This window comes from Fringilla coelebs (genome assembly GCF_963513975.1).
Source record: "Fringilla coelebs genome assembly, chromosome: 5".
NCBI classification, from domain to species: Eukaryota; Metazoa; Chordata; class Aves; order Passeriformes; family Fringillidae; genus Fringilla; species Fringilla coelebs.
The window spans coordinates 57,889,352-57,911,223 of record NC_140033.1 but is presented as its reverse complement, the minus strand read 5'-3'; the positions used below and the strand labels follow the sequence as shown (position 1 = coordinate 57,911,223).

Genomic DNA, 21,872 nt, shown 5'->3' with positions numbered 1-21,872 from the left:
GCAACTTTTGGGAAAAGACAGGATCCCATTTGGCTCCCCAGGACATTAACTTGTATTTTCATTTGTACTTCGTACTTTCCGTCCCTCCCCCTGGGACGCCCCTATTTAAAGCGGCTCAGCGGGCGTGTGGAATGGGCGCGGTGCCGGTGGGTGCCCCCAGTTACGCTCCGCCTGCCACCAACCCCCAGGGCAGCCGCGGTGCCGTGAGCTCCTTCCTGCCTGCTCCCTGCACAGGCACTGCAGCGTTCCCGGCTCCCTGGCGAGGCACATTTCCCTGCCGTTCAGCAGCCGGCGGTGCGGAATCCCTGCCCCGTGCCTGCCCGTGCGTCCCCAGGCCCGCAAGGTGCGCTCACACCTGCGGAGCCGAGCGAGCGCGCACGCCCGGCCCGCTGCGAGCACAGCCGGCGCCCGCGCGTTGGCAGTGCGCTACCCCCCTTGCATCCCCCCCTTCTCCGGGCTATATGTGGCATTTCGAAGCTCTGACAATCTGCTTCCAAATGTTTTCCATATTTGTTCAGCCTCCTTGATTCAAATACCAGGAACAACTCAGCCGGCACAAAGCGAAGCTTTGGGGGGCAGAAAACTCACACCCCCGTCGGCGTGCGCGCACACACACACACACACACACACACACACGCACACGTGAGAGCCCAAAGCCCGCCGGCATGGGGAAGGAGGAGAAGAAAGCCCGGCACGGCACGTCCCCGAATACCCAGAGCCAGACAGGGAAGGCACCCGGAGGGGAGAAAAGCGCCGGCTCGACGCAGGAGTCCGCGATGAAGAAGAAGAAGAAGCAGAAGAAAGCCAAGGGGGATCCCAAAACTGGCCAGGAGGAGGAATCCCACACTTGTTGTGGCTGCCGTTTCCCGCTGCTGTTTGCGTTGCTGCAGCTGGCGTTAGGCACCTCTGTAACAGTGCTGGGCTTCCTTATGGCAGGCATCAGTTCCTCTCTGCTTGTCAGAGACACTCCATATTGGGCTGGGATAATTGTAAGCATAAAGTCTGTTTCTCCATAAAGTGCCTTTGCCAGCATTAATGCAAGCTGCATGACGCTCCACTTTAGACTAACCAACTGCATGCACAACACCATTTGAGTTATGCTAACTATAAATATTCCTGGGATTAAGTGTCTGGCTTTACTTTCCCAAGGAGAACTGCTCTGGCAGAATAACACAGCCTTTCGTATTCTTCCCTGCAGTACCCAACAGACCTGAAATAAAATACAGGGCTGCTGTTCACTGGATGTATATATTAGCTTGTGCTTTGCAGTGAACTCCTGTCTGGTGACGCTGAAAAAAAATGTTAATTTCTTATGCTGCCTACCCTCTTTGCCCACCAAACCATAGCCATCAGGTTTTGGATGTGAGAGCATAACTTTCTAAATCTCAACTTTTAGCTGGGCAAGGAGAGCAATGTCTGTCTCTGGAGCTTCCTTGCTGTGCTGGAGAACTGCTGGGATTTAAACCTCTTCCTGCTGCTGCTCCTGACTGCACGTGGCCATGGGGAAGGGGATGGCACTGGTGGACGTGGCAGGGACAGGGAGCCCTTCCCAGGGCCTGCTGGAGGCTCCTGCCAAGTCAAGTTTGGAGTGACACACCAGCCTCGCCATGTGGGCTGGGGGGACCGGGCAGAGGGCAGCGTCCTGCTGGGTGTGAATTGGAGGCAGCCCTGCTGGGGAAGCCTGGGTGGTCCCCCAGCAGCAGCCACCCCTGCAGGGGTGGGGACGGGGTGTGTGGTGCCATCCGTGGTGTGACTCTGCTGGCTGTGGGCTTGGAGATGTGAGATTTGCCTCTGAATGAACAGGGTCGGTGATTATGAGCCTGGAATGGGCCATGGATATAATTAAGCATGCAGATTTCTTCCCTAGGCAACAGGTTTCAGGAAAATATGTCCTGAAAATATGCCCTGATGTGTTAGTACAGTCCTGGGTGTTGTCAGATTGTAGGAATTCCCAGCAAATAAATGTGTTTAGGTACTTAGAGAAAAGCTTTCTCAAAGCTCTGAACAGCTATGGGAGCATCTTCTGTAAATGTAATTTGTTGTTAGAAGATTATCTGAGCATCTGAACTGATTGGGGTTTGCTGTGTTAATCCTGCTGGGCATCCCTTCAGAGGGTGGAAGGAGCAGGGCCTGAGCTCCCAGAGGAAGAGCTCCTCTGACTCATCTCTTCATGTTTCTCTTCTGACTGAAGAGGTATGCAAGAGTTTAGTGGTGTTTTGTGGATCAAGAGCCTGCCCTTGCTTGGAAGAGGAATTCCTCTTGGGAAGTTTTGACTGTTACAAACCAGAGGGGAATACAGATGATAAAATAGCAATAAGTAGTGTGTTCACTCCTCCTGTTTATTTTGAGGATTCTGGAGGTCAGATTATGTCTTTTCCAGACAGCACTGTTGCTATCACAGGTTTGAAATAGCTTTTTCAGTGGAAAAAGGTGGGGAAAGTGAGCTGGACTGAACTAATGTACAGCCAGGGATATGAGAAAAGCCATGAAGCAGCCCTGGCCTGTGTGAATGTCATCAGTGCCCCAGCAGCATTCATCTGAGACATCCACAAATGGCTGTCCTCCCTTGGGGAGGCCTGAAACCCCACCAAAGTCGCTGCTTTCTGAAAACAGAGCTCTAACCCCTGTTGTTTTTAGCAGCAGCTGCCAGCAGTAGTGACATTTAGATGCCCAAACGAGGCCAAGCTCGGTCACTTTCAGAGCTCCCCCCTGAAAATCAGGAATAATTCTCCATGTGTGTTCCTGAGCTAATTCCTGTCTCGGAGCAAGACTCAGCTCTCAGCTGTGGTTGGTGGGCACTTGGTTCTGCACTTGCCAGCCAGGGGGATCCCTGGGGAAACATTTCCTGGGGAAACACTTCCTGGGACTGTGGGAGTTTGGGTTCACGTTGCAGGGTGCCCTGGCTGTTGGGAGGAGCAGTGCAGGCTGTGGGCAGCCCCACGGGGAAGGGTGACTGCACCTAGGCTCTGAGTCAGAGGGTGACTCTCACCTGGGGACTCTGGTGACGTTGAGTCACCAGCACACTCCAGCGTGGTTTGATTCATCCATGGCTCCAACTGGCTTTTGGTGCCCCTCTGTTTTCCCTCAGGGTGATGACAGGGACTGTCTGCTGGGGGCACACGGCCAGGCAGGCTCCTGGGCAACCACACTGCTCTCCTGCACCCTCAGCCCAAAGCAGAAAGGAAGGAGGGATCTGGCACCAGGTCAGAGGGAAGGGAAAAGGAAACTGGTGCTAGAAAGGAGAGGATGAGGAGGTGGGGCAGCCCCAGAGCCTGTGTGGAGCACTGGCTGTGGTACCACGGGAGCAGTGCAAAGCACATCTGAGAGGCAAAATGCAGCAGGTGCCACACCGCGCTGCATCTGCTTTGTTCCTGTGCCGTGGTGTCTCCATGGAGGGACTTGGTGCCCACTGGGACATCACGTGGAGATAGCCAGAAGCTGCACAGCTGGGAATGCCAGGTGTGCAGTCACAGGGTGCTGCTGGTGAGCTGTGCTGGGCACTGTGCTGAGGACTGGCCTCTGGAGAGCTGGGGAAAACTGGTCCACGAAGGAGAACCCCTGGCTAGGAGCTGCATGTGGCTGGATGTCCTGTGAGCTGGTTTTTGGGCTGCATGGAAGGTGTTAGATAGGGGATGGATGACCCATGTGCTGCTCGAGAATAAACTTCATGGCAGAAAGTGGCTTCCCAAAACTCATATATATTCACATAGAAATGAGCAACAGGACAGAAAGATGTGGTGTAAAATACCAGAGCATATTTGTTTTAGTAGCATCCCACTCAAGTGCTCTTTTTAAAGGACTTGATTAGTATTCTGAATCAAGAACTTAAAAAATCTATTATCGAGACCTTTTTAGCAACATTAGATGTAATGGGTGAAGCTCATTCCTGGTGTTACTCCTTTGGAATTACACCAGGCTGGATTTGACCCCACGGCTGTTAATGCAGGATGACAGAAAAATGAAGGAAAATTGCTAATGTGTTAAATAGACCCTGATTGATTGAAAGATGTTTTTTTTTTTCCCTTCTTTATTAGTGGCAAAATGGTGACACCATTTCTTGCTGAAAATCAAGTGCTTCAGTGCATTACCAAGAATGGAAAGGAACTGTTTTTAGAGGAGCAGCCAGTGGAAAATGCTAGTGAGGAAAACCAGGCAAGGCTGTCTGAATTAAATGGGAATTCAGAATTCCCATTTCAGAATTCAGAATTAAATGGGTTCAAAACCTGACTGTGTAGCTTTGTGAGGCTGGAGCAGGCCAGGGACTGGGTTCACCATCCTGGGGAATAAATGTGGCCAGTGATCCTCTGACAGGGAGTGGAAGAGGGCTCCAAGCCCACAGGGCTCCATCCCCAGAGCATCAGCCCTTCCCTCCTGAGCCCCTGCAGAAGGAAACAATGCAACTTGCATTGCACCAAGAGCATTTCACCATGAAAAGCAGCTAAAACCCATTTAAAACCAAAATGCATTTAGTCCAAAAATGCGTGGGGCATAAGTCAGAAACCAAAGGAAAATTTTATGGACAGAAACTACAAAGCCTTCAGGATTTACCACTTCTGCTTCAGCTTCAGCAACCTATTCCCTGTAAAAAGCCTCTCCCCCATTGCTAAGGACAGGCAGATCAATGCAGTAAAAGCAGTGAGGGCAGCATTTGTTTCACTTGCCTGGAACCAGTTACAGTGGAAGTGCCCATGAGACCTGTCCTGAGCTCCCCAGACTGCAGGCTGGCCTCCCTGGCAGTCTCTTCCTTCTTGCTGCTTTGCAGCAGCTTGGACAAACTCTTCCCAAACCCACTCATGAGTGCAGGGCTTTATTTTTCCCTGTGTCTTGCCACTGGCTTGGTGCATAGCTTTGGGCAAGTTACTTAACCTTGCTAAGACTTCGTTATTTCCCCTGCAAAGTGGGGTTAATAGTGGCCATCCTTCACCCCTTGCTTTGAGATCCTGGGATGAAAAGTGTTGCAGAGATAGTTGATATTAATGGTATCCTTTTCATTCTTTTTCATTAGCTTGTGGCCTTTTGACACCCAGAAGAAGTAACAATGTATTTCTCCTTGAAAAACCCACTTTAGATTATTTCCACTGCTATCAAAAGTGGAGAGTATCAGAGTTTTCATGGACAAGCTCCCTTTCCAGCCCTGTTTTGCAGACTCAGGGAGTTAAGAAAGTTACAGAAGTGCTCATCAGAAATGATTATCCAGGGTGTTTATTATTTCTGTCAGGAAGTTATTTTAAATGTATATGTATAGATGTTCATAAAATTAGGACTTTTAAAAACATTTTAAAAAATCTGATTCAAGAGCAGCTCAAGGCAGCAACCGTGGCTCCAGCTGTCACTGATTTTATTGCAAAAAGCATCCCAAAAGATCTGCCATGGGCTGAGCCGCCAGCCCAGAAGCTCTGACACTTCTCCCTGCTCCAGCCCTTCTCCATCTCCCCAGGTGTTTCCCCAGGCCAGAGGGTCCCTGAGCTTTACTCAAGGGGGGACCATGGCTTGTGGCTTCTTGGCATCAGTGCTCAAGCGTTGGCTTCTCTGCCCTGTGGAGGTGAGGCTGATGTGGGGCTGTGTGGTGCACAAGGCAGGCAGATTTTAACTGAAAAAGCAGCTTAATCAACCTTCATTTACCTGGAATCAGAAATGCTTGTCTCTATAGCTTTTGTTTGTTTTTAGGGAAACCATTTTCAATTTCTAATAGAAGGCGACTCTTGAAACCTGGTGCCATCAAAAAGTCATGCAGTCATCCATATTTTTTAGTACAAGCTAGCTTCAGTTGGCCATGGGCAAACATCAAAAGGTTTAAGGGAGGACTGCCTTGAAGAAGAGGCCAGTTCTTGTTTAGAGCCATGTGTAGCACCAGAGCCGGACTCTTCAGAACCCTCTGCCCTTAAATCTCATCCTCTTCCAAGAGTAACCATGCATTGATTAACTGAAATTCACACTTTCATTTCGCTCAGGTGTGGAGTGGAAAACTTTGATGGGGAGAAATGTTCAAACACTCTGAAGGAATGGTTTGAGAAGGTAACTGCACACCTGAGATGTGTCTGATACCTGGCCAGGGCTGGTCTAATCCTGGACCCATCAGTGGCTTAGCCCATAGTCTGACTGCAGAATTCCTGGCTGGAATTTGTGCAAAAAGCCTAGGTAAAATTTGGAGAGGGATATCAAACAGGTTTCCCCAGCCCAAGTACCCTCATGACTATGGAGATGGTGGCTTTCACAGTCACAGACACACCCCAAGCCACAAGAGGTGTTCACGAGTACTCTCAGCCATGCTGCACTCCTCAGGCTGAAAATCACTGCTGGCTCTGTGAACTCTTAATTTTATTTTATTTTATTTTATTTTATTTTATTTTATTTTATTTTATTTTATTTTATTTTATTTTATTTTATTTTATTTTATTTTATTTTATTTTATTTTTTTGATCCCTCAGGCTTTTGTTCAGCCAGGACTGTATTTCTGGTTTAACAGCAGCAATGGACTGCAGCTCCTGGCTGTATAAGCAATTGTAGCCTTTGGGGGAATGAAATCTTACTTTAGCAGAAGTGATGAGCAACTGACCTAAACAGCAAAGATTATTATGGAAAAAATGGCTAATCATTTGATTGTGGATGCTCTTGCAGGGTTTTGATGACATTACAGGATTTAAGAGAAAGTTGTGGATCTGCCAGGGGGTGTTACTGCATGGCTTGAAGGGACCTGTAGTAAAGACATGATTATTTTATTCTGTAGGTGGGGCAGGGATGGGCAGTTATTGTGGGGTTTATGGCTGTTAAAAGAATGATTTCCTAGATGATGATGATGGCCTTTGCCTGCAACCACAGTATACATGTTTAGTATTATTATTGCTGTTGTTGTTGCTGCCATTATTTTTGGAAGTAACTTATGTGCAACTAAATTGTCCTTAAATTTAACAAGAAGTCTGTAAGGGGTAAAAAAAATTAGGGCACAGTACCTCTGAGCTGCAGACTGGCTTCTTTCACACGTGACAGTGAGACCCAGGCTGACCTGAGGCTGATGAAAGCTGGCAGTGAAAGCTGCCTGCAGCACCCACTTTCATCACAGCTTCCTCAAACCTCATAAAGCCAATGAACTTCAGTGCTGCTGGCTGCAGCAGCCTGTGGAGATGTCTGGCACCAGAGGAGATCCGGGTTTATAATGGCAAAGCCAACAGGGACAGGTTCTTTCCTGCATCAAAATCTGTGTCCAGTGGGAGTGTTAGATTTGGTGGATAAAGCAGCTTCTCCAAAGGTGTAGACAGGAGCTAAGCCTTGCTGTATCTGATAAGGTGGGAGAACCATCAGCCAAGTATCACCTCTGAGGGAGAGCCAGAAACTCCAGAGACAGCTGCAAGAGATCATTCTTTACCCATGTCCCTAAAAACAGAGATCCCCAGCGTCTCCAAGTGAGCAACTACAAAATAACTTGTCCATAATAGAGCTGTCTTCCTAATTCTATTAACAGTAATTTTCCTCCTGAAGTTTCAGTTTACATTCTCATTAAATAGGAAGAGTCCTCCTGTGGGTCTCAGCAGTGCTCTGTGGCATTGCAAGGTGTACCTGGGAGAGGTTTTGTCCTGCAGTGTGTTTGCTTTCTGCCCCTAAAAATTGTGCCAGGAGGTTTTTGCTAATGAAGCCCCCATACGCAGAGCTATACCGTGCCTTTGTGAGCATTTGCAGCATTTGCCTTGTGATGTGGCACAGACCCAAGATGCTCCTTACAGCCAGGTTTTTGTCTCCTGCCTTCATTTCTTGGTGGATGTTCCCAACCCTCCTGCTTTACCAGCCAAGGTTTTCAAGATGGTCTGGGTAGGAGGTAGTTCGCTAGAGAAAACCACCTCTTCTACATTGGGCTAAAATTGTAGCAATAACAAAAGGAAAACCAGTTTCACAAGCATGCAGGGGAGAGATGGAGACAGATTAGAGCAATCTGTGGTTTTGAAATCTGTCGGAATAAAGCAAACCACATGAATATGTCAGCGTGCAAAGATAATGAGTGCAAACCACAGCGGAAATTTGTGCCCTACGTGTTCATATTTCCTCTAATTACACCCAACCTTCCTCAGCCCTGCCACGTGGTATCCTTGTGCTCCTCGTACACCTTGTGCTGAATCCCTGCAGGAGCAGATGGGACAACATGTCAACGGGTTCCTGCCCTCTTTGGGGTGGGAGCAAGCTGGAAAATGTCTCCTCCTATTTTGATTGTGGCTTAAAAAACCCAACAATTCTTAAGTCACTTTTCAGCCCTGAGGTGTTCCTGCCCAATGGGAGGAATGTCTACTGCTTCTCCCCAAAAAGAAATATTATTAAATATTTTGTACAGCCTAAATATTTAAGTTCTTCAGCCAGTGTTAGTAAATAGCTGTTCTCCTGGGTTGTGAACTGGAGGGATTTCACAGGGTGTGCCTTAAGCAAAATGAAATCTCTACCTTTCCTAAATACTTCTGTATCACATTTGGGTTTTTTTCTAGGCAGTGCTTTCCAAAATTAAATTCTTCCCTTGGATAACCTTTCACGTCACTACCTATTCAGCAAGGGGTGTGTTAGTCCATATGGAAATTTTGAAGTAGGATCTTGAAATAAACTCGAAACATGCACAGAAATGCAAATTCCTGGATTTCTGGGTAGCAGTTGACCAGAGCTGATCTAATTAAGTGCCATCCTGCAGGTCTCAGAGAATCTGTTTTATTTGTGTAACAAATGCACATCGATTGGTGGCAAGCACGTGCTGAAGTGGGTTCAATTGCATTTTATGTTGTGTGCTCAGTCAATAAGGCATGGGAAATGTGTGCTTCATATTGGGATGTGGCAGTGGCTGTTTCAGCACCAGGATGTGGGATTACCTAATGCTGCTTAGCAATCAGCATCAACAGCACCTGTAACACGCCTGCAGCTGTTATAGTTACTTAGAGGCTCCTAAAAAATACTTACCCGTGGATTTTTATAGTTATTCTGTTACACTTCACAGGTGTAATTCAAAGCTGATCTATTAATAATGTATAAAATAGCAGCATAGAGCTGTTTCCTATATAAACGTTCCACACTTTGGTTTCCTCCAAGGAGTGAATCTACCTTTAAAGAGCTGAAATGTTAAACATATGTGGGTCATAATTCTCAGCCACGTTATTTTTTACTGCCACTTAGAAAAACACACATCTCTGGTTTAAAAAAAAAAAATTAAAAAATGTTACTGTGTTCTTATAAAAGAAATGCTTAAGCTTTCCAAAGTATCCTGGCCAAGACTTGCCGGAATCCTGACCCAGTGTTATCCTTTATAAATACCTCTCTACAAATGTGCCTCTTCAAGTGTCCCTGAGTATATTATTTAAATCCCAGAGGATCTTTAGAAAGCGTGTGCAGGAATGGAGCTGCTTTTAAGTGATAGCCCTTTGTATGGGAAGCTTTCTGAAGAGGGAGGTCTGATCCTGCCACGTGTGAAGCCAGCAGGAGTTTTGCAAAAGTTGTCCGAGGCACTTGATGGCAGAGAGAAAATTCCAGCATTGGTCTCTGCCCTCAGAAATGAATGCAGCCCTGTCAGCCCTCTGTGGTTAAATGGAAGGGGAAGGAGGGAGTGGGAACAGTCCCATGATGTCTCATGGCAGTCACCTGGAGGCGAATCTGGCTCTTGGTCCATGCAAGTGTAAATGCCCACTAGTGTAGCTGAAGCAAAGCAAATTTGATTTATTGCTCATAACAAGATCCTGCAGCACCAGATCCTGAAAATACTTAGGTCCAGCTTTGATGTGAGGAGCCCCTATGATTTTGATTTGTCATGTATTTTGGGGATATGATGTTAAGAGAGTCTGTTGAAGTTTTTTTTTATGTTCCTGCTGCAGGTTCTCTCCTTCAGCCATTACTGGCACTGGGGGAATTTATCATTTGGATATTATCAGCAATAGGATTTCTTATGATTTAAGTTTTATGGGCATGTTAATTGAATTAAAAGATTAATATATGGTGCAAGGGACCAAGGACACAATCCCGAGAAATGAAACCAACAAAACATGGCTCAGTCACACAGAAGCACTACAGGGCAAAAAAACCCCAGCACTGAAGGACCTTTGACAAGAAAGGTTGTTTTTTCCCCAGACAACCCTGTCAGCTACGGCTGTCAACAATAAAAAGAAAGAAACAAATAAATTGGAGGCCGTGTGTAAGTCACAGGACCAGAATATAAATACACATGACATGGAAAGGAGTAAATAATACTGACGCATTCTTTAGAAATGTTCTCAGGCAATACTTCCTATTCATGTCCCACTCAAATGACATGAAATAAAACTTCATGGGGAAAAGTGTTCCTAATTGCCCAGGTTCTTGAGGGACATGGCTCTGTGTGTGTTGGGAGGTACTTCTCCTTTGCAGGGTTGCTGCCTTGGGCCTTTCACCAGCAATGCAGATGCAAAAAGTTTGATACTTTCTGCAGCAGATCATAAAAGGAACGTATTTATCCATTACTGTCCAAAAGGACAGCTGGGCATTTTTCACTGCAGGTCAAACTCCCTGTGGAGCTGGAAATCTGGATGTGAGCAGCACTTCCAGGGCTTGCAGGTGGGGATGGGGCTGTGATGGAGCCCCACACTCCTGCAGGCATCTCCATGGCGTGGCCCCACCTTGGCAAAGGCAGGTCACACGTGGCTCTGACCAAACAGGGCAAATCCCACTGCTCTGGGAAAGCAGAGAGCCTCAAAATTAATGACAACTCTTCCAAACTTCAGAAGTAAAATGGAGAGGGTAAAAAAAACACAGAATTTTGCTGCAGTCACTGAGAATTTAACAGCTGTCATTTATAACCAAGATGCTCCTAGCAGGGAGGAAAAGACTTGCTCCTGGCCCTGCATGTTGAGAGGACTTCTGAAAGGACAGTGCCTGATCTCATCCAAAGTCCCCACTAAGGCTCATCACACCTAAAATGGCTTTGAAGGGTGTGATTTGAAGGGTCATTTAAAAACACATGCATGCCATCAACAAGGCATGTTTTTCCAAGGCAGCTCAAACATGCACAGATTCCTCCAAACACAGCTCCAGCTGCCAACAGTCTCTCTCATGCCCAGATCCAGCCCCACACAGAGCCCTCACCTGGTGCCTGGGTACCCAGCTCCTCCATCCAGGGGATGAACTGCCAAAAAGCAGCAGTCTGCTGCTCCTAAGTCCTCCTGTGAAGTCTGCTCACTGATCCTCCAAAAAGTGGGAGAGGAGGGAACTTGACTGGAGTGCTTAGCACAGTGTGGGGACACACTGTGTTTTCTAAACACAAAAAAGCAAATCACATTCATTGGGCTAGTTCCTCAGAGGAGGATCTTCCCTTCTTACCTGCAAAATACCAACCTGGAAGTACCTGCTCCTGCAGATAAATCCAGAAATAATAATAAATATGGCTAAATGAATAAACAAGCATGCAAATACTTTTCCATCACTTTTAACCTTCAGCAATTACTTCCACAGGACTAAGACACAGTTTCAGATTGCAGGGGAGATGGATATCTTCTTCAGTAAGGTGTCCACTCCAAAAGAGGGTGAAAGCCTCTGCAATAAACTCTGCTGCTTCTTACCCAGTGGCAGCCATGTTTTAAGGATTTAAAGCTTGCATGGGTGACATAAAAACCCCGTCAGCACCCAGGGCTACATAGGATGGTGCTCTTTGGGCTTGCAAGCCCAACTTCAGAAACCTTCTGGTCTTTTTTGATGGTTTTGTGTGCAAAAACTCAACACACATCCTGGGGGCTGTTGCTGTGCTGTGTCTTTGATGACTTTGCTTCCACACTGCTTCCTGAATTATGGTCCTGCAAACACAGAAAGGTGTCTTGGCTTGGGGGGGGAAAAAAAATTGTGGTTTGTCGGGTTTTTTTAACCTTGACATATTTTATATCTCTCCCCTTGCAGGTGTGTGTGGTGGCCTTAGTGGGATTTGTTATGCTTTGTATTTCGTACCAACCTGATGAGAAGACGTGTGCCCAGTTCACAGTGAAGGTACCTGAACATTTTTTAAGCATTTTTTTTATTCTCATGTCATTAAATATAATAAAAAAAGTTGATACAGGGGATATTTTTAAGACCAGAGGAAAAGAAGTGAAAATGCACCTGAAATGCAGGAATGGTTTTCTATTACTTCCAGGCAGCCAAGGAAGAAACTGTATCCTATAAATGGGAAACCCTAATAACATTTCAAATCAGAACAAGATACCATTTTATTCACCATGTTTTAGGAATATAGAGAAAGCTGGAATAATTTGGGAAGTGTTCAGAGAGTTTAAGTAGATTAAGTGGAGATAGTGAGCAGGGTAAGAAGTAAGGTGGCATAAAATGAGTCCACTTAAACCAAGGTTTAATATTTAATGGGAAAGTACTGGGAAAGCACGGGGACATGCATTCTCCCACAAGGCAAATTCCCATCTGTGCATTGCAGGAACTGCACCATACCCCACCTTTGTCCCCAAAACTGCTTTGCTGACACTGGTGAGCAACGAGAAGAGCAAGGCTCAGAACACTTGTTTTTAACACCATTTTCCCTGGACTATTTTTCCTTATTATTGTAATTTTCAGGGCTCTTAATATTTTGCAGACACATAATAACTGAGAAAAATACCGACACAAGCAGCACAAAATAACAGTGATTATTAACTGGAAAAAGGCAGAAGGAAACAAAATGCAAGGAGCAGCTTTTCAAACCCTGGCATCCATCCTCCCTTAGAAATTAGACCCCGGTGTGTCTTTTGTGTCTCTCTCAAGCTTCTCGTACTTAAAGAAAAAAATGGGAGAACAACAATTGTGCCTGCCCTGTGGCTGCCTCTACATTGTCCCTTGTCACCTTTCCGCCCCCAAGGAAGGTTACTGGGCTGGGCGGGGGCTGCCACGCCAGGATTTTTACTGCCTGCCCCGCAGCAGTAAATTGAATTTGGCATCCAGGCAGGAAGGGAGTCATCCCTCGTGTTGGGAAGGGCATGTCGGGCTGGGCAGCTCAGATGTCTCTGCCACCCACCCTGACGGTAAGGAATGTGAGCCATCGTTCCCTGTAGGAAAACAGACATTTTGGAATTGCTCCCGAGGTGATGTAAAATGGGCCATTCCTCATCACCTGGCAGAATTAGAGCTTAAATCTCCCTGGTTCAGTCAATAGCCCATGGACTGTTGCTTACCCAAGGCATCCTACTCCCCAAAATCCCCCTTCCCAGCATTTCCTATTGCAGCATGCCACAGAACTTCATCATTCCCAGGCTGTTCATCTTTCCTGTCCCAGGTCCCTGCTGGGAGCTCTTATCCCACAGTTTGGGATAACAGGACAAAAAAAAAAAAAAGGCTTCTGTCTGAAGGGCTCACACCTATTTTAACAAAGTAGGGGCTAAAACTCTTCTCCACGACTTCAATAACATAGGACTCATCTACATCTCCAGTATCACTTCTCAAATCTTTGAATTTCAGTTAAAGGCTGTCTCTGAACTAAAAACAAGCATTAGCTATGACAAGGCTGAGGATGCAAGAGTGCAGTCATGAGACAGATTGTTCAGAGGTTCATTCTTTTCTCTTTGAGGGCCTGAAGCTTCATCAAGCCCTGCAGTTGGGTTCAGCCCGATCTGCTCTGACCATCCTTACGGGGTGTGGCCCTGGTCCTGCCCTCACACTGATAGCTGGTTCCCATCAGCTAAGCATCATCCTGCAGGAAAATCCAGGCTGAACTTCCCTGGAGTGCATTAAGCACCCCAAGGTTCCTTGCAGAGCCCAAGGATCACTGTAGAGGAGGAACACACACACACACAGACACGCACATGCACACACACACACAGAGGCCTGGGGGATTTGGGTCATCCCCCAAGGTGACCCTCTGACCACTGTGAGCAACCCCTCGGGATGGAAAACTGGAGGAGACCTGTGCAGTCCTCTCTGCCTTCCTCCCTCTCAGCAGCTGCTTCTTTCATTTCACACTTGCATGAGCCCTGGATCCTGTTAAAGAAGGAGGTGTGAGAACTGCTTTCGGCAGAAGTCCCTTCCCGAGACTGCTGTGGGTACCCGCAGCACACCATGGGTCCCTGAGAAAGGGAGGCCACCCAAAGAGAGGGTGGCTGTGCCCTTCAGGGGGACAGCAACAGCCAGTGAGTGCCACAAAGGAAAATCTTGAGCCGTGCTGTGGAGTTCCTGGGCTCTGTGCTGACATTTGACAGATCACTCCCTGCAGCCCGGGGTAGTGACACCCTCTGCTCCCACACGCCCAGCCCACACTGTGAGACACCACGATTCCTGTTCCCTGCAGGGGCTCATGCCTGAGCCACCACCACCCTCAAAAAGGGCTTCCTGATCCACCTCTGCAAACCTCTCTGCTTCCACCTCTGATAACTATGAGCAGCCTTTTCCATGAGGAACTTAATCCATCTTCCTGTTATTTATTTCAATTTAGTCACGGAGGACAAGTATTGCCAGTAAATATTGCTAAAATGTCTCTTCCTCATATGAGGAGCACGAAGGAGGATGAGCTGCCATGCTCTGAGGTCATTGTACACTGTCTCTCCCCACTTCCCTTTTCTCCTTCTATTTAAGCAGCAATTGCTGTGGCTGTTTCTCTGAAGCTGTTAAAAAACAGTTTTCCAGTGGCAAGTCCTGGTTCCTGGGCAGAGCCCACCACACAGTTGTATTTGTGATGCTGAAGTTGCCTCCAGGTCTGGCATGTGATTAATCTGCTGATGGAATCTCAGCACTCACTGTCTTGTGCTCCCTCAGAGGCAGTGCTTGCATTTGGCTCACCTTTGATATTTGGGAACGTGTTCATTTTCAGCAGCTCGCAGAGAGATTCCTCTGCAAACATCTTGTGAGAATAATAAGCTTTTTGGAAATTGCCCTGTGTCCCCCGTGCATGTCCCTTTGCCTCCAAGGATTATCATAAGAGCTGCCTGTGTATTCAGATTCTGCAATTTCCTTCCCTTTAGGAGCACAACAGACAAATTCTCCCAAACTGTACCTGGAGCACAGATTAGGCTGTTGTGTCCTGACTTTGGATAGAAGTTGTTAGCTAAATAAAATGCCTGCCAAGGGAGAATCAGGCACATGGTGCAGTCGTGGCTTAGTATCCCATCTATTAGGGAGGCCTGATTCTGTCTTCTGCTGGGCTGAATCCAGGGACTTCCACCAGGACTTCTATATCACGGAATAACCAACATTTGTCCATTTTCTGTTTTCCCCATTGAACACATTTGCACCATCTTTGAAAACAATGCCATTGGCTTATGAATTACCACATCTTAGTTTGGAGGGGATCCATCAGTCAGCAGCACTCCATCTTCTGTATGCTTCATATGAAGAGGTGGTCCCATTTTCCAGCTTCACCTTTCCCATGGACCCTTCCCTTGAAAGCTGAGGGGACAAAGTAATTGCATTTAATAAGAGCCACCCTCATTTTGAAGCTGCCCTTGGTTTAAGGCCACAGGGGAAGTAATTAAATTTAATAGCAGCCAAGTCTTGGAAACCAAGATCTTTCAGTAAGAATTTGGTGATAGGAGAGGGGAAATGCACATAGTGCTTCAGGACCTGCAATAATCCCAAATATTTTTTTTCAAGCTGGCAACCAAACAGAAAATTGATTCACAGTATAGTTCTAAGATAAATACACCAGGAGTGTGAATTTTATCAAGACATACATAGTTGGAGTTTCAAGGTCAAAAAAAAAGCTTTTATATTGATATTTTGCTTGCAGTATTGAGGTTAAGAGAGAGAAAGAGAGAGAGAAGCTGCTGTTTAAAATAACAGATTCCCAACCATGCCATGTGTCTGACAGATAAGACGCCAAGGAAAATAAATGTTTTTACAGTGCTGAACAGAACCAAAAAATGCAATTTTGGCTAAACACAGAACATGATTTTAATATACATTCACACATATTTTGTACGCAGTGCAGCAACTGCCAATTCCAGCTATCAAAAGCAAAGGGAAGCCCATATGTGCTGGTATCCAAAGCTCTCAGGTGAATCCCAGAGTGTCAAAGGCTCTGACTTGCTGCCAGTTTCCATGTGTTTGTGGGGGTGGACTCTGCAGAGCTACCCTTGATAAAAGCCACGCTATTTTTAAGCTGCCACTGTTGTGAGGAGCAGTGGAGGTGACGAGCAGACCCTTGTCCTTCTCACACTGTAGCACTGGGAAAAGAAAGGTGCTTGCTGCCCTTTCATGCCTGTGAAAAACTTCCCCATGTTTATGGGACAGGTTTTGGAAGCAGACTGAGCACAGCGCACACTTTTTTTTGTGGAGATCTGCATTCCCATTCCACGGTGGGACCTGGGAAGCAAAAGGCTGGCTGCATCCACAGGGCCTGAAGTGAGAGATCAGCCACCCCGCTGCCTGATTTGCAAGTGTAAATCAGATTTGTTTGGACATGAGCAAAGTCTCAAAAACACCTAGAGCTCAGCACAGCCTGGGGGAAGATGGCAGCCCAAGGCTCAGTCTGCTCAGCTTTGCTTCCAGGCACTAATTTGTCTTAGCTGATGACCGTGGCTCCTGTCAATGCAGGTACAACTGGAGAGGAAAATGCTCCCTCCCTCTCTAGAAAGCTTCTTGATTTATAGACACACCAGTTCCTTGGTGCTCTCCCCAGGATTCCAAATTGCAAGGCAATGCTCATATGAAACATGCAAGGCAAGTTCTTGAGATGACCTGCTGAACTTCTCATCACGAGGAGCCTTGCAGTTGTTGAAGCACCCAATCTCCAGACAGTACACTGAGGGTGTGCATTCCCTGCAAAGTACATGTGCTGCATTCCTTGTGAGTTCCTCAATCTCTACGAAGCTGGAAATAAGGGGGTTTATCTCATTTTTTCCCCTTTCTTTCAGTTGCTGTATTTTCTCCTGAGCGCCCTGGCTCTGGTTGCCTGTGTTTTGGCAGTGGCTTTTGCTGCACACCACTACTTACAGCTGACCAAGTTCACCTGTGACACCATCCAGGATTCCTGCCAGTGCAAACTGGACACTGCAGACCCCCTGGGCCGCACCTTCGTGTACCAGGACACCGACTGTGGCAGCCTGACCAGCATGCTCAGCCTATACCTCCTTCTGCAGATGGCTCTCAACCTGGTGGCAGCCCTGGTGTGCCTGCTGATGTGCTTCGTGGTGTGGAAGCACCGCTACCAGGTCTTCTACGTGGGCGTTCGCTTCCAGCCTCTCACGGCTGCCGAGGGCCACGGGCAGCAAGTGTAGGGTCTGGGCTGGGCTGGCAGGGGCTGGTGGCCACGGATGGGAACTGCCACCACAGGCACTGCTGAGGGATGGGCCCTTGGAAGGTGTTTGGTGAGGAAAAACGTTCACACAGCTTTAATGAATTGATTTTTCAGTCCTTTTGGAGCATTTCATATGGCTGCTCTTGAGACAAGGCCTCTTGTGAGATTAGCTAGAGGTCACAGAGTCCTAAAGATGCAGCTGTACAAATGCTCCCCCACAGAGGATCTGTAATAGCTATGGATAAAATCTTTGGGAACTCATCTGCAGGGCTACAGCCATTACAAAATAGGGTCCATTTCCCTCTTGCCTTCAGAGAAGCTATGCCAATTTCTACCAGAGAAGGATCTGATCCAAACTGCTTAATTATATCAGTGGGAACATGCTTTGGGAATATATCATATCTTGGTGCTCTGGGTGTAATCCACACTAACCTGATGGGAATTTAACATTCAGACAGGGATGAGGGAGGTCAAGACCTCTTCCAATGCAGGTTGAGACCAACACCAAAGTGAATATATTGATGGCTGCCATATAAAATATGCATATAACTTTTCAGAGTGAATAATGATATAGGCTACCTAACCCAATTACTAATAAACAACAAATACAAGTGAGTTCACTGAAGGTTCTTTGGTGGGCCCTGCTTGAAATCCCAGGCAGATTTCTGATGTTTGGGAGAAAAGATCAGTTTAAGGAACCTTGAGTTGCACTCCTAAAGTAGAGGGACCCTAAATCAGTAGTCATGTTGAAAACTATGTCCGTAATGCTCTAATTGCAGGCTGACAAACCCGGATTTTAGCCAGTTCCACCAATTATGCTTCAAGCACAAAAGGCCAAATGCATTTTTGGTGTAATTCCTCTGAAGACAATCAGCCTTACACACCAGCAGTGGAGTTGGGCCAACAGCCCTGAAAGATATATCCCTGCAACAATGAATGTTTTTAAAATGGGGTGGAGGGAGGGAAGCAAGAAGAGACTGTCAGTCTCCCAAAGACATCTCTGACAATGATGAGGGCAACAGAATAATGATTTCTTAATGAGGATGGAAAAACAAAGCATACTTAAGCAGTGCTTTTTCACCCTGAAAGTGCAGCTCTACAAGTGCTTTACATCTCATTAGCCTTATACCAAGACAACTATGTTGGTTTGTCCCTTGAACTGCCATTTCCACTTGCACAGCATGGACAGCTAAATTTAGGAGCAATTCCTAATTGGCAGCATTTGGCACTGCCTCCTGATGCATATCTGTGCAAGGGCAAGCCAGCTGGTGCTCACACCCTGCCATGACGAGGGATTTCCCGATCCCAGCCAGGACAAGGATGTCTCTGAGGTGGGGTGGAGCAATCACATGCCAGAAAAATTGTGCCATAATCGCTAGCTAGGAGGAAGCAAATGAAATTTATATAAGGCTTTAAAGAAAAAAAACAGCCAACTTTCTGCAGCAAAAATAGTCATCAAAAAGTCAAAAACCCAGACTGGCACAAACCTAGTTGTCTAAGGATCTCTAATCCTACCAAAAAAACTGTCTTCCATGTGGTGATCACACATCATCCAGGGGCTAGACCATCAAGCCTCCAGAGTCAGAAGATCACAGTGTAGTGGAGTGTCTCTCCTGTGGCCCACCTAGAACACTGCTGGGTGTAGGGGCTGTAGTTTCAGTCATGGGAAGTGCCTCTGGAGCAGACATAGCATCACCAAGGTGCTCTCTGCCCAGCCACAAAGCGAGGAGCTGCAGTACATGAGGGGTTTTGAGATCTGCTTCCAAATGACCTTTTTTATTGCCCCTAAAAGTAACAACCACTCCTAAGCCTGGCTGCAGGGCACATTTGCAAGGGTGCCCATGTCACCACCCATCCAAAGACCTCAGTCTGCCTCCCAGGCACTGCTGGGGCGAGCTGAGACAGGAGAGGACTGGGATAGCAGGCTGGTGGTATCAGACTCATCCTTGGGGCCATCCAGGTGGATCTGGCAGGAACCAGCCCATCTCCCATGGCTCTGGTGGAACGTGCTGCCAGCAGTGCTCACAGATCTGTGGCAAGGCCATGCTGCCTGGAGATGGATACACAGGGTGCCTCTCACCTTGTGGTGTGCTCAGGTTTGTCCCCCATCCCACACACGCCTCCGGCCGCTCTCTCTGTGGAAGTTCAGAGAAGAGGATGTACCTTCCTCCTACCTGCACGACCCTCTGCCCCTCCCTCCAGCCAAAAATGTGGGATCCTCTCTCCACACAGAAGATAAGAAGGAGCAGGAAAAGGATCAAAGGGAGTCTGAATGACAGCTGAGCTTTGGGGCCTCCCCCCACCCCGACCACTGCACGATGGCTGGCACAGCAAGAGGAAGGTGGTGCTGGCAGAGCAGGGCATGCTTCCCCACCACACCCCTCCCAAAGGTCCCTTTTCTCAGGGGATAGCTTGATGTGCAGCACTCCACCCTGGCCCAGCAGCATTTCCACCAGAGCTGCCCTTTGTCTCCTTGATCCTCTGACCTCTGCCTCACCCACGTGTTCTCACCGCGGTCTCCCACCACCTCGCAGGTGCAGGGGATGGGGATGGGGCTGGGCTGGCGGTGCCTGGCCTCTGCCTGCTCACCCCTGGGCTGAGATTTGCTGGGGCTGCTCTGGGGCACGGCAGACACAGCGGGGATGATCACAGAGCTGCTGTAAATGCCTTCGGCGTGTGGGCAGGGAGGAGAAGGGAGGACTGGATAACAGAGCCTGCTCCACTTAACAAGCTGTGCACCTCCATATCAGCTCACCCTCCACTTCCAGCCACAAATTCGGTTTGCTAATCAGCACAATACAGCTTAACCCTTTGCTCTGGAAGAAAGCAATATTCATCATGTATTCTGTTGGTGGTTTATATGCTTAATGAATAAATATGGGGCATTTCGATCTAGCAAAGATGAACTTCTTTATTTCCTTTTCATGTATCTCAAGAGCATAAAATCAAAACAGGAGAGGTGGAGAAACAGACACAGAAGGTTTAGGAACTGTTTCCCCCGGGTATGGTTTTACAATGTGTATTTTGCTTGGATTGAGAATTTTGGAAGGTACTAATTAAAGGATTTTCACCTACCACAGCATATCCAGACACCTCCTAGCCTTTTCCCAGTGTCAGACTCCACGTGGACTGCACCAGGAGAAAGACTGGGACTAAAAGGCTGGGAAAGGACAGAGATGTTGAAGAAGAAAACAATTTTTTATAAGCCTGGGAAATTTATCTTATAGGTGAATTCCACAGAAAGGAGTAGGATTAAACCTCTATGGACACACAGAATTTGCGAAGAGCTCGATGTAATTTACTCTCACAAACGCAGGTGTGATTCTCATTTGCACCCTGGCCACTTTACACTGTTTTCCCAGTGTGAAGGGGTTGTAAAGACGGCATCAATCATCTTTACACCTACTTCATGGCCATTTTACACAGCTAAAAGGGACCTTTGTGTAAATGAGAACTCAAGCCCTAGAGAATTTAATAGAGAGGAGATCCTTTCTATAGACTGTGCTAGACCCTCTAATAGGGTCTATTACTGGGATATAACTCTCCGCTGGATTTTATAGCTTGGCTTAGAGATCATCAGTCTCGATTAAACTCAGTTCTGCAGAACTTCTCCAAAGGCCATAACCCTCTGGTGTCACGCCTGCTCCTCCACCCCGAGCACACGCAGAGTGATGGTGCTGCATGGATAACTGCTCGGGATTTTAAAAGGAGAAGCAGCAGCAGCCACCGCTTTCCTCAGGCTCGGAGGCATTTTGATGTCGTGCTATGCAAATGCCGAAGCAACAACAACGGCAGCGAAAAGGGAACCGAGACGCGGCGCCTCCCGGGGAGCCAAAATGTCACATTCTCAGCCCCGCCAGGGCCTGTGCCCCGTCCCTCCCCTGCTGCTGCTGCTGCGGCAGGGCCAGGGGCTGGTGGGCGAAGGGGAAGCACGGCCAGGCCCGGCCCCACGCTGGGGCTGCCACCAGCCCTCATGTGACGGCCATCTGCGCCTCGCTGGCCCGGCCGCCGCTGCGTGGGCACCGCTTGGAGCTTTGCCTAAACAACAACTCTGCGCAAGAGCGCCGGGAGCCGCAATCAACTCGCAGGGCTAATTTTTTTCTAATGTTTTTTTTTTTTTCCCCTTTTTCACGCTCCGAGCCAGTGCAATATTTGCTCTGGGGCCCTTTCGAAAGAGAAAGCACGCTGCTAGCGTGTGAGAGGAGCCACAGCTCAGGTCCTCTATATTTAGAAAGCCAGGATGTCATACCTCGCCTTGAAATTTTCATAGTCCCCTGCACCCCACCCACCCACACACATACACATGCTTGCGTCTGGAAAATGTTTTTCGGTCTTAGCAAAGGGTGTTGGCTTAGGGGGATTCGAGGGAGGTGCAGAGGAACAACAGCGGCTCAGGCCCGGGCGCGCCGCTCGAGGCCTCCTTAAGGCAGCGGGCACGGCCGGCACTGGGCACCCCCGCTCCCGCGGCTGCAGGGCAGGATCGCTGCTCCCCCTCGGTCTGTAACACAAACCCCAAGGCACTTTGGGTCTGTAACGCAAACCCCAAGGCACTTTGGGTCTGTAACGCAAACCCCAAGGCACTTTGGGTCTGTAACACAAACCCCAAGGCACGGCCGAGCTGTTCTGAGGCGTAGGGAAGCCCTGTCCTGTGTCACGTCTGGCAGCGCTGGACCCCCAGCCAGCAACATCT

The 21,872-nt window shown here is 47.8% G+C and overlaps 1 protein-coding gene across 2 annotated transcripts; it reads left to right on the top strand.

Annotated features, from left to right (window-relative positions):
- Nucleotides 1-542: 542 nt before the first annotated feature.
- On the top strand, nt 543-20,073 carry SSPN (sarcospan). Of its 2 annotated transcripts, XM_084206313.1 has the most exons (4): nt 543-989; nt 11,878-11,964; nt 16,800-17,096; nt 17,962-20,073. In XM_084206313.1, exons 1-4 carry the CDS (start codon nt 666-668, stop codon nt 17,980-17,982), a joined length of 729 nt encoding a protein of 242 aa, XP_084062439.1. In that variant the 5' UTR covers nt 543-665; the 3' UTR covers nt 17,983-20,073. The 2 variants fall into 2 exon arrangements, with proteins under 2 accessions (XP_084062439.1, XP_084062438.1); XM_084206312.1 differs by having other exon boundaries at nt 16,800-20,073.
- The last annotated feature ends 1,799 nt before the right edge of the window (nt 20,074-21,872 follow it).

Bases quoted from the DNA above. Each gene is read 5' to 3' on its own strand.
- SSPN (XM_084206312.1), top strand. From the start codon at position 666: ATGGGGAAGGAGGAGAAGAAAGCCCGGCACGGCACGTCCCCGAATACC. The intron at 990-11,877 runs GTAAGCATAAAG...CTCCCCTTGCAG, and splicing joins CATATTGGGCTGGGATAATT to GTGTGTGTGGTGGCCTTAGT. The intron at 11,965-16,799 runs GTACCTGAACAT...CCTTTCTTTCAG, and splicing joins GTGCCCAGTTCACAGTGAAG to TTGCTGTATTTTCTCCTGAG.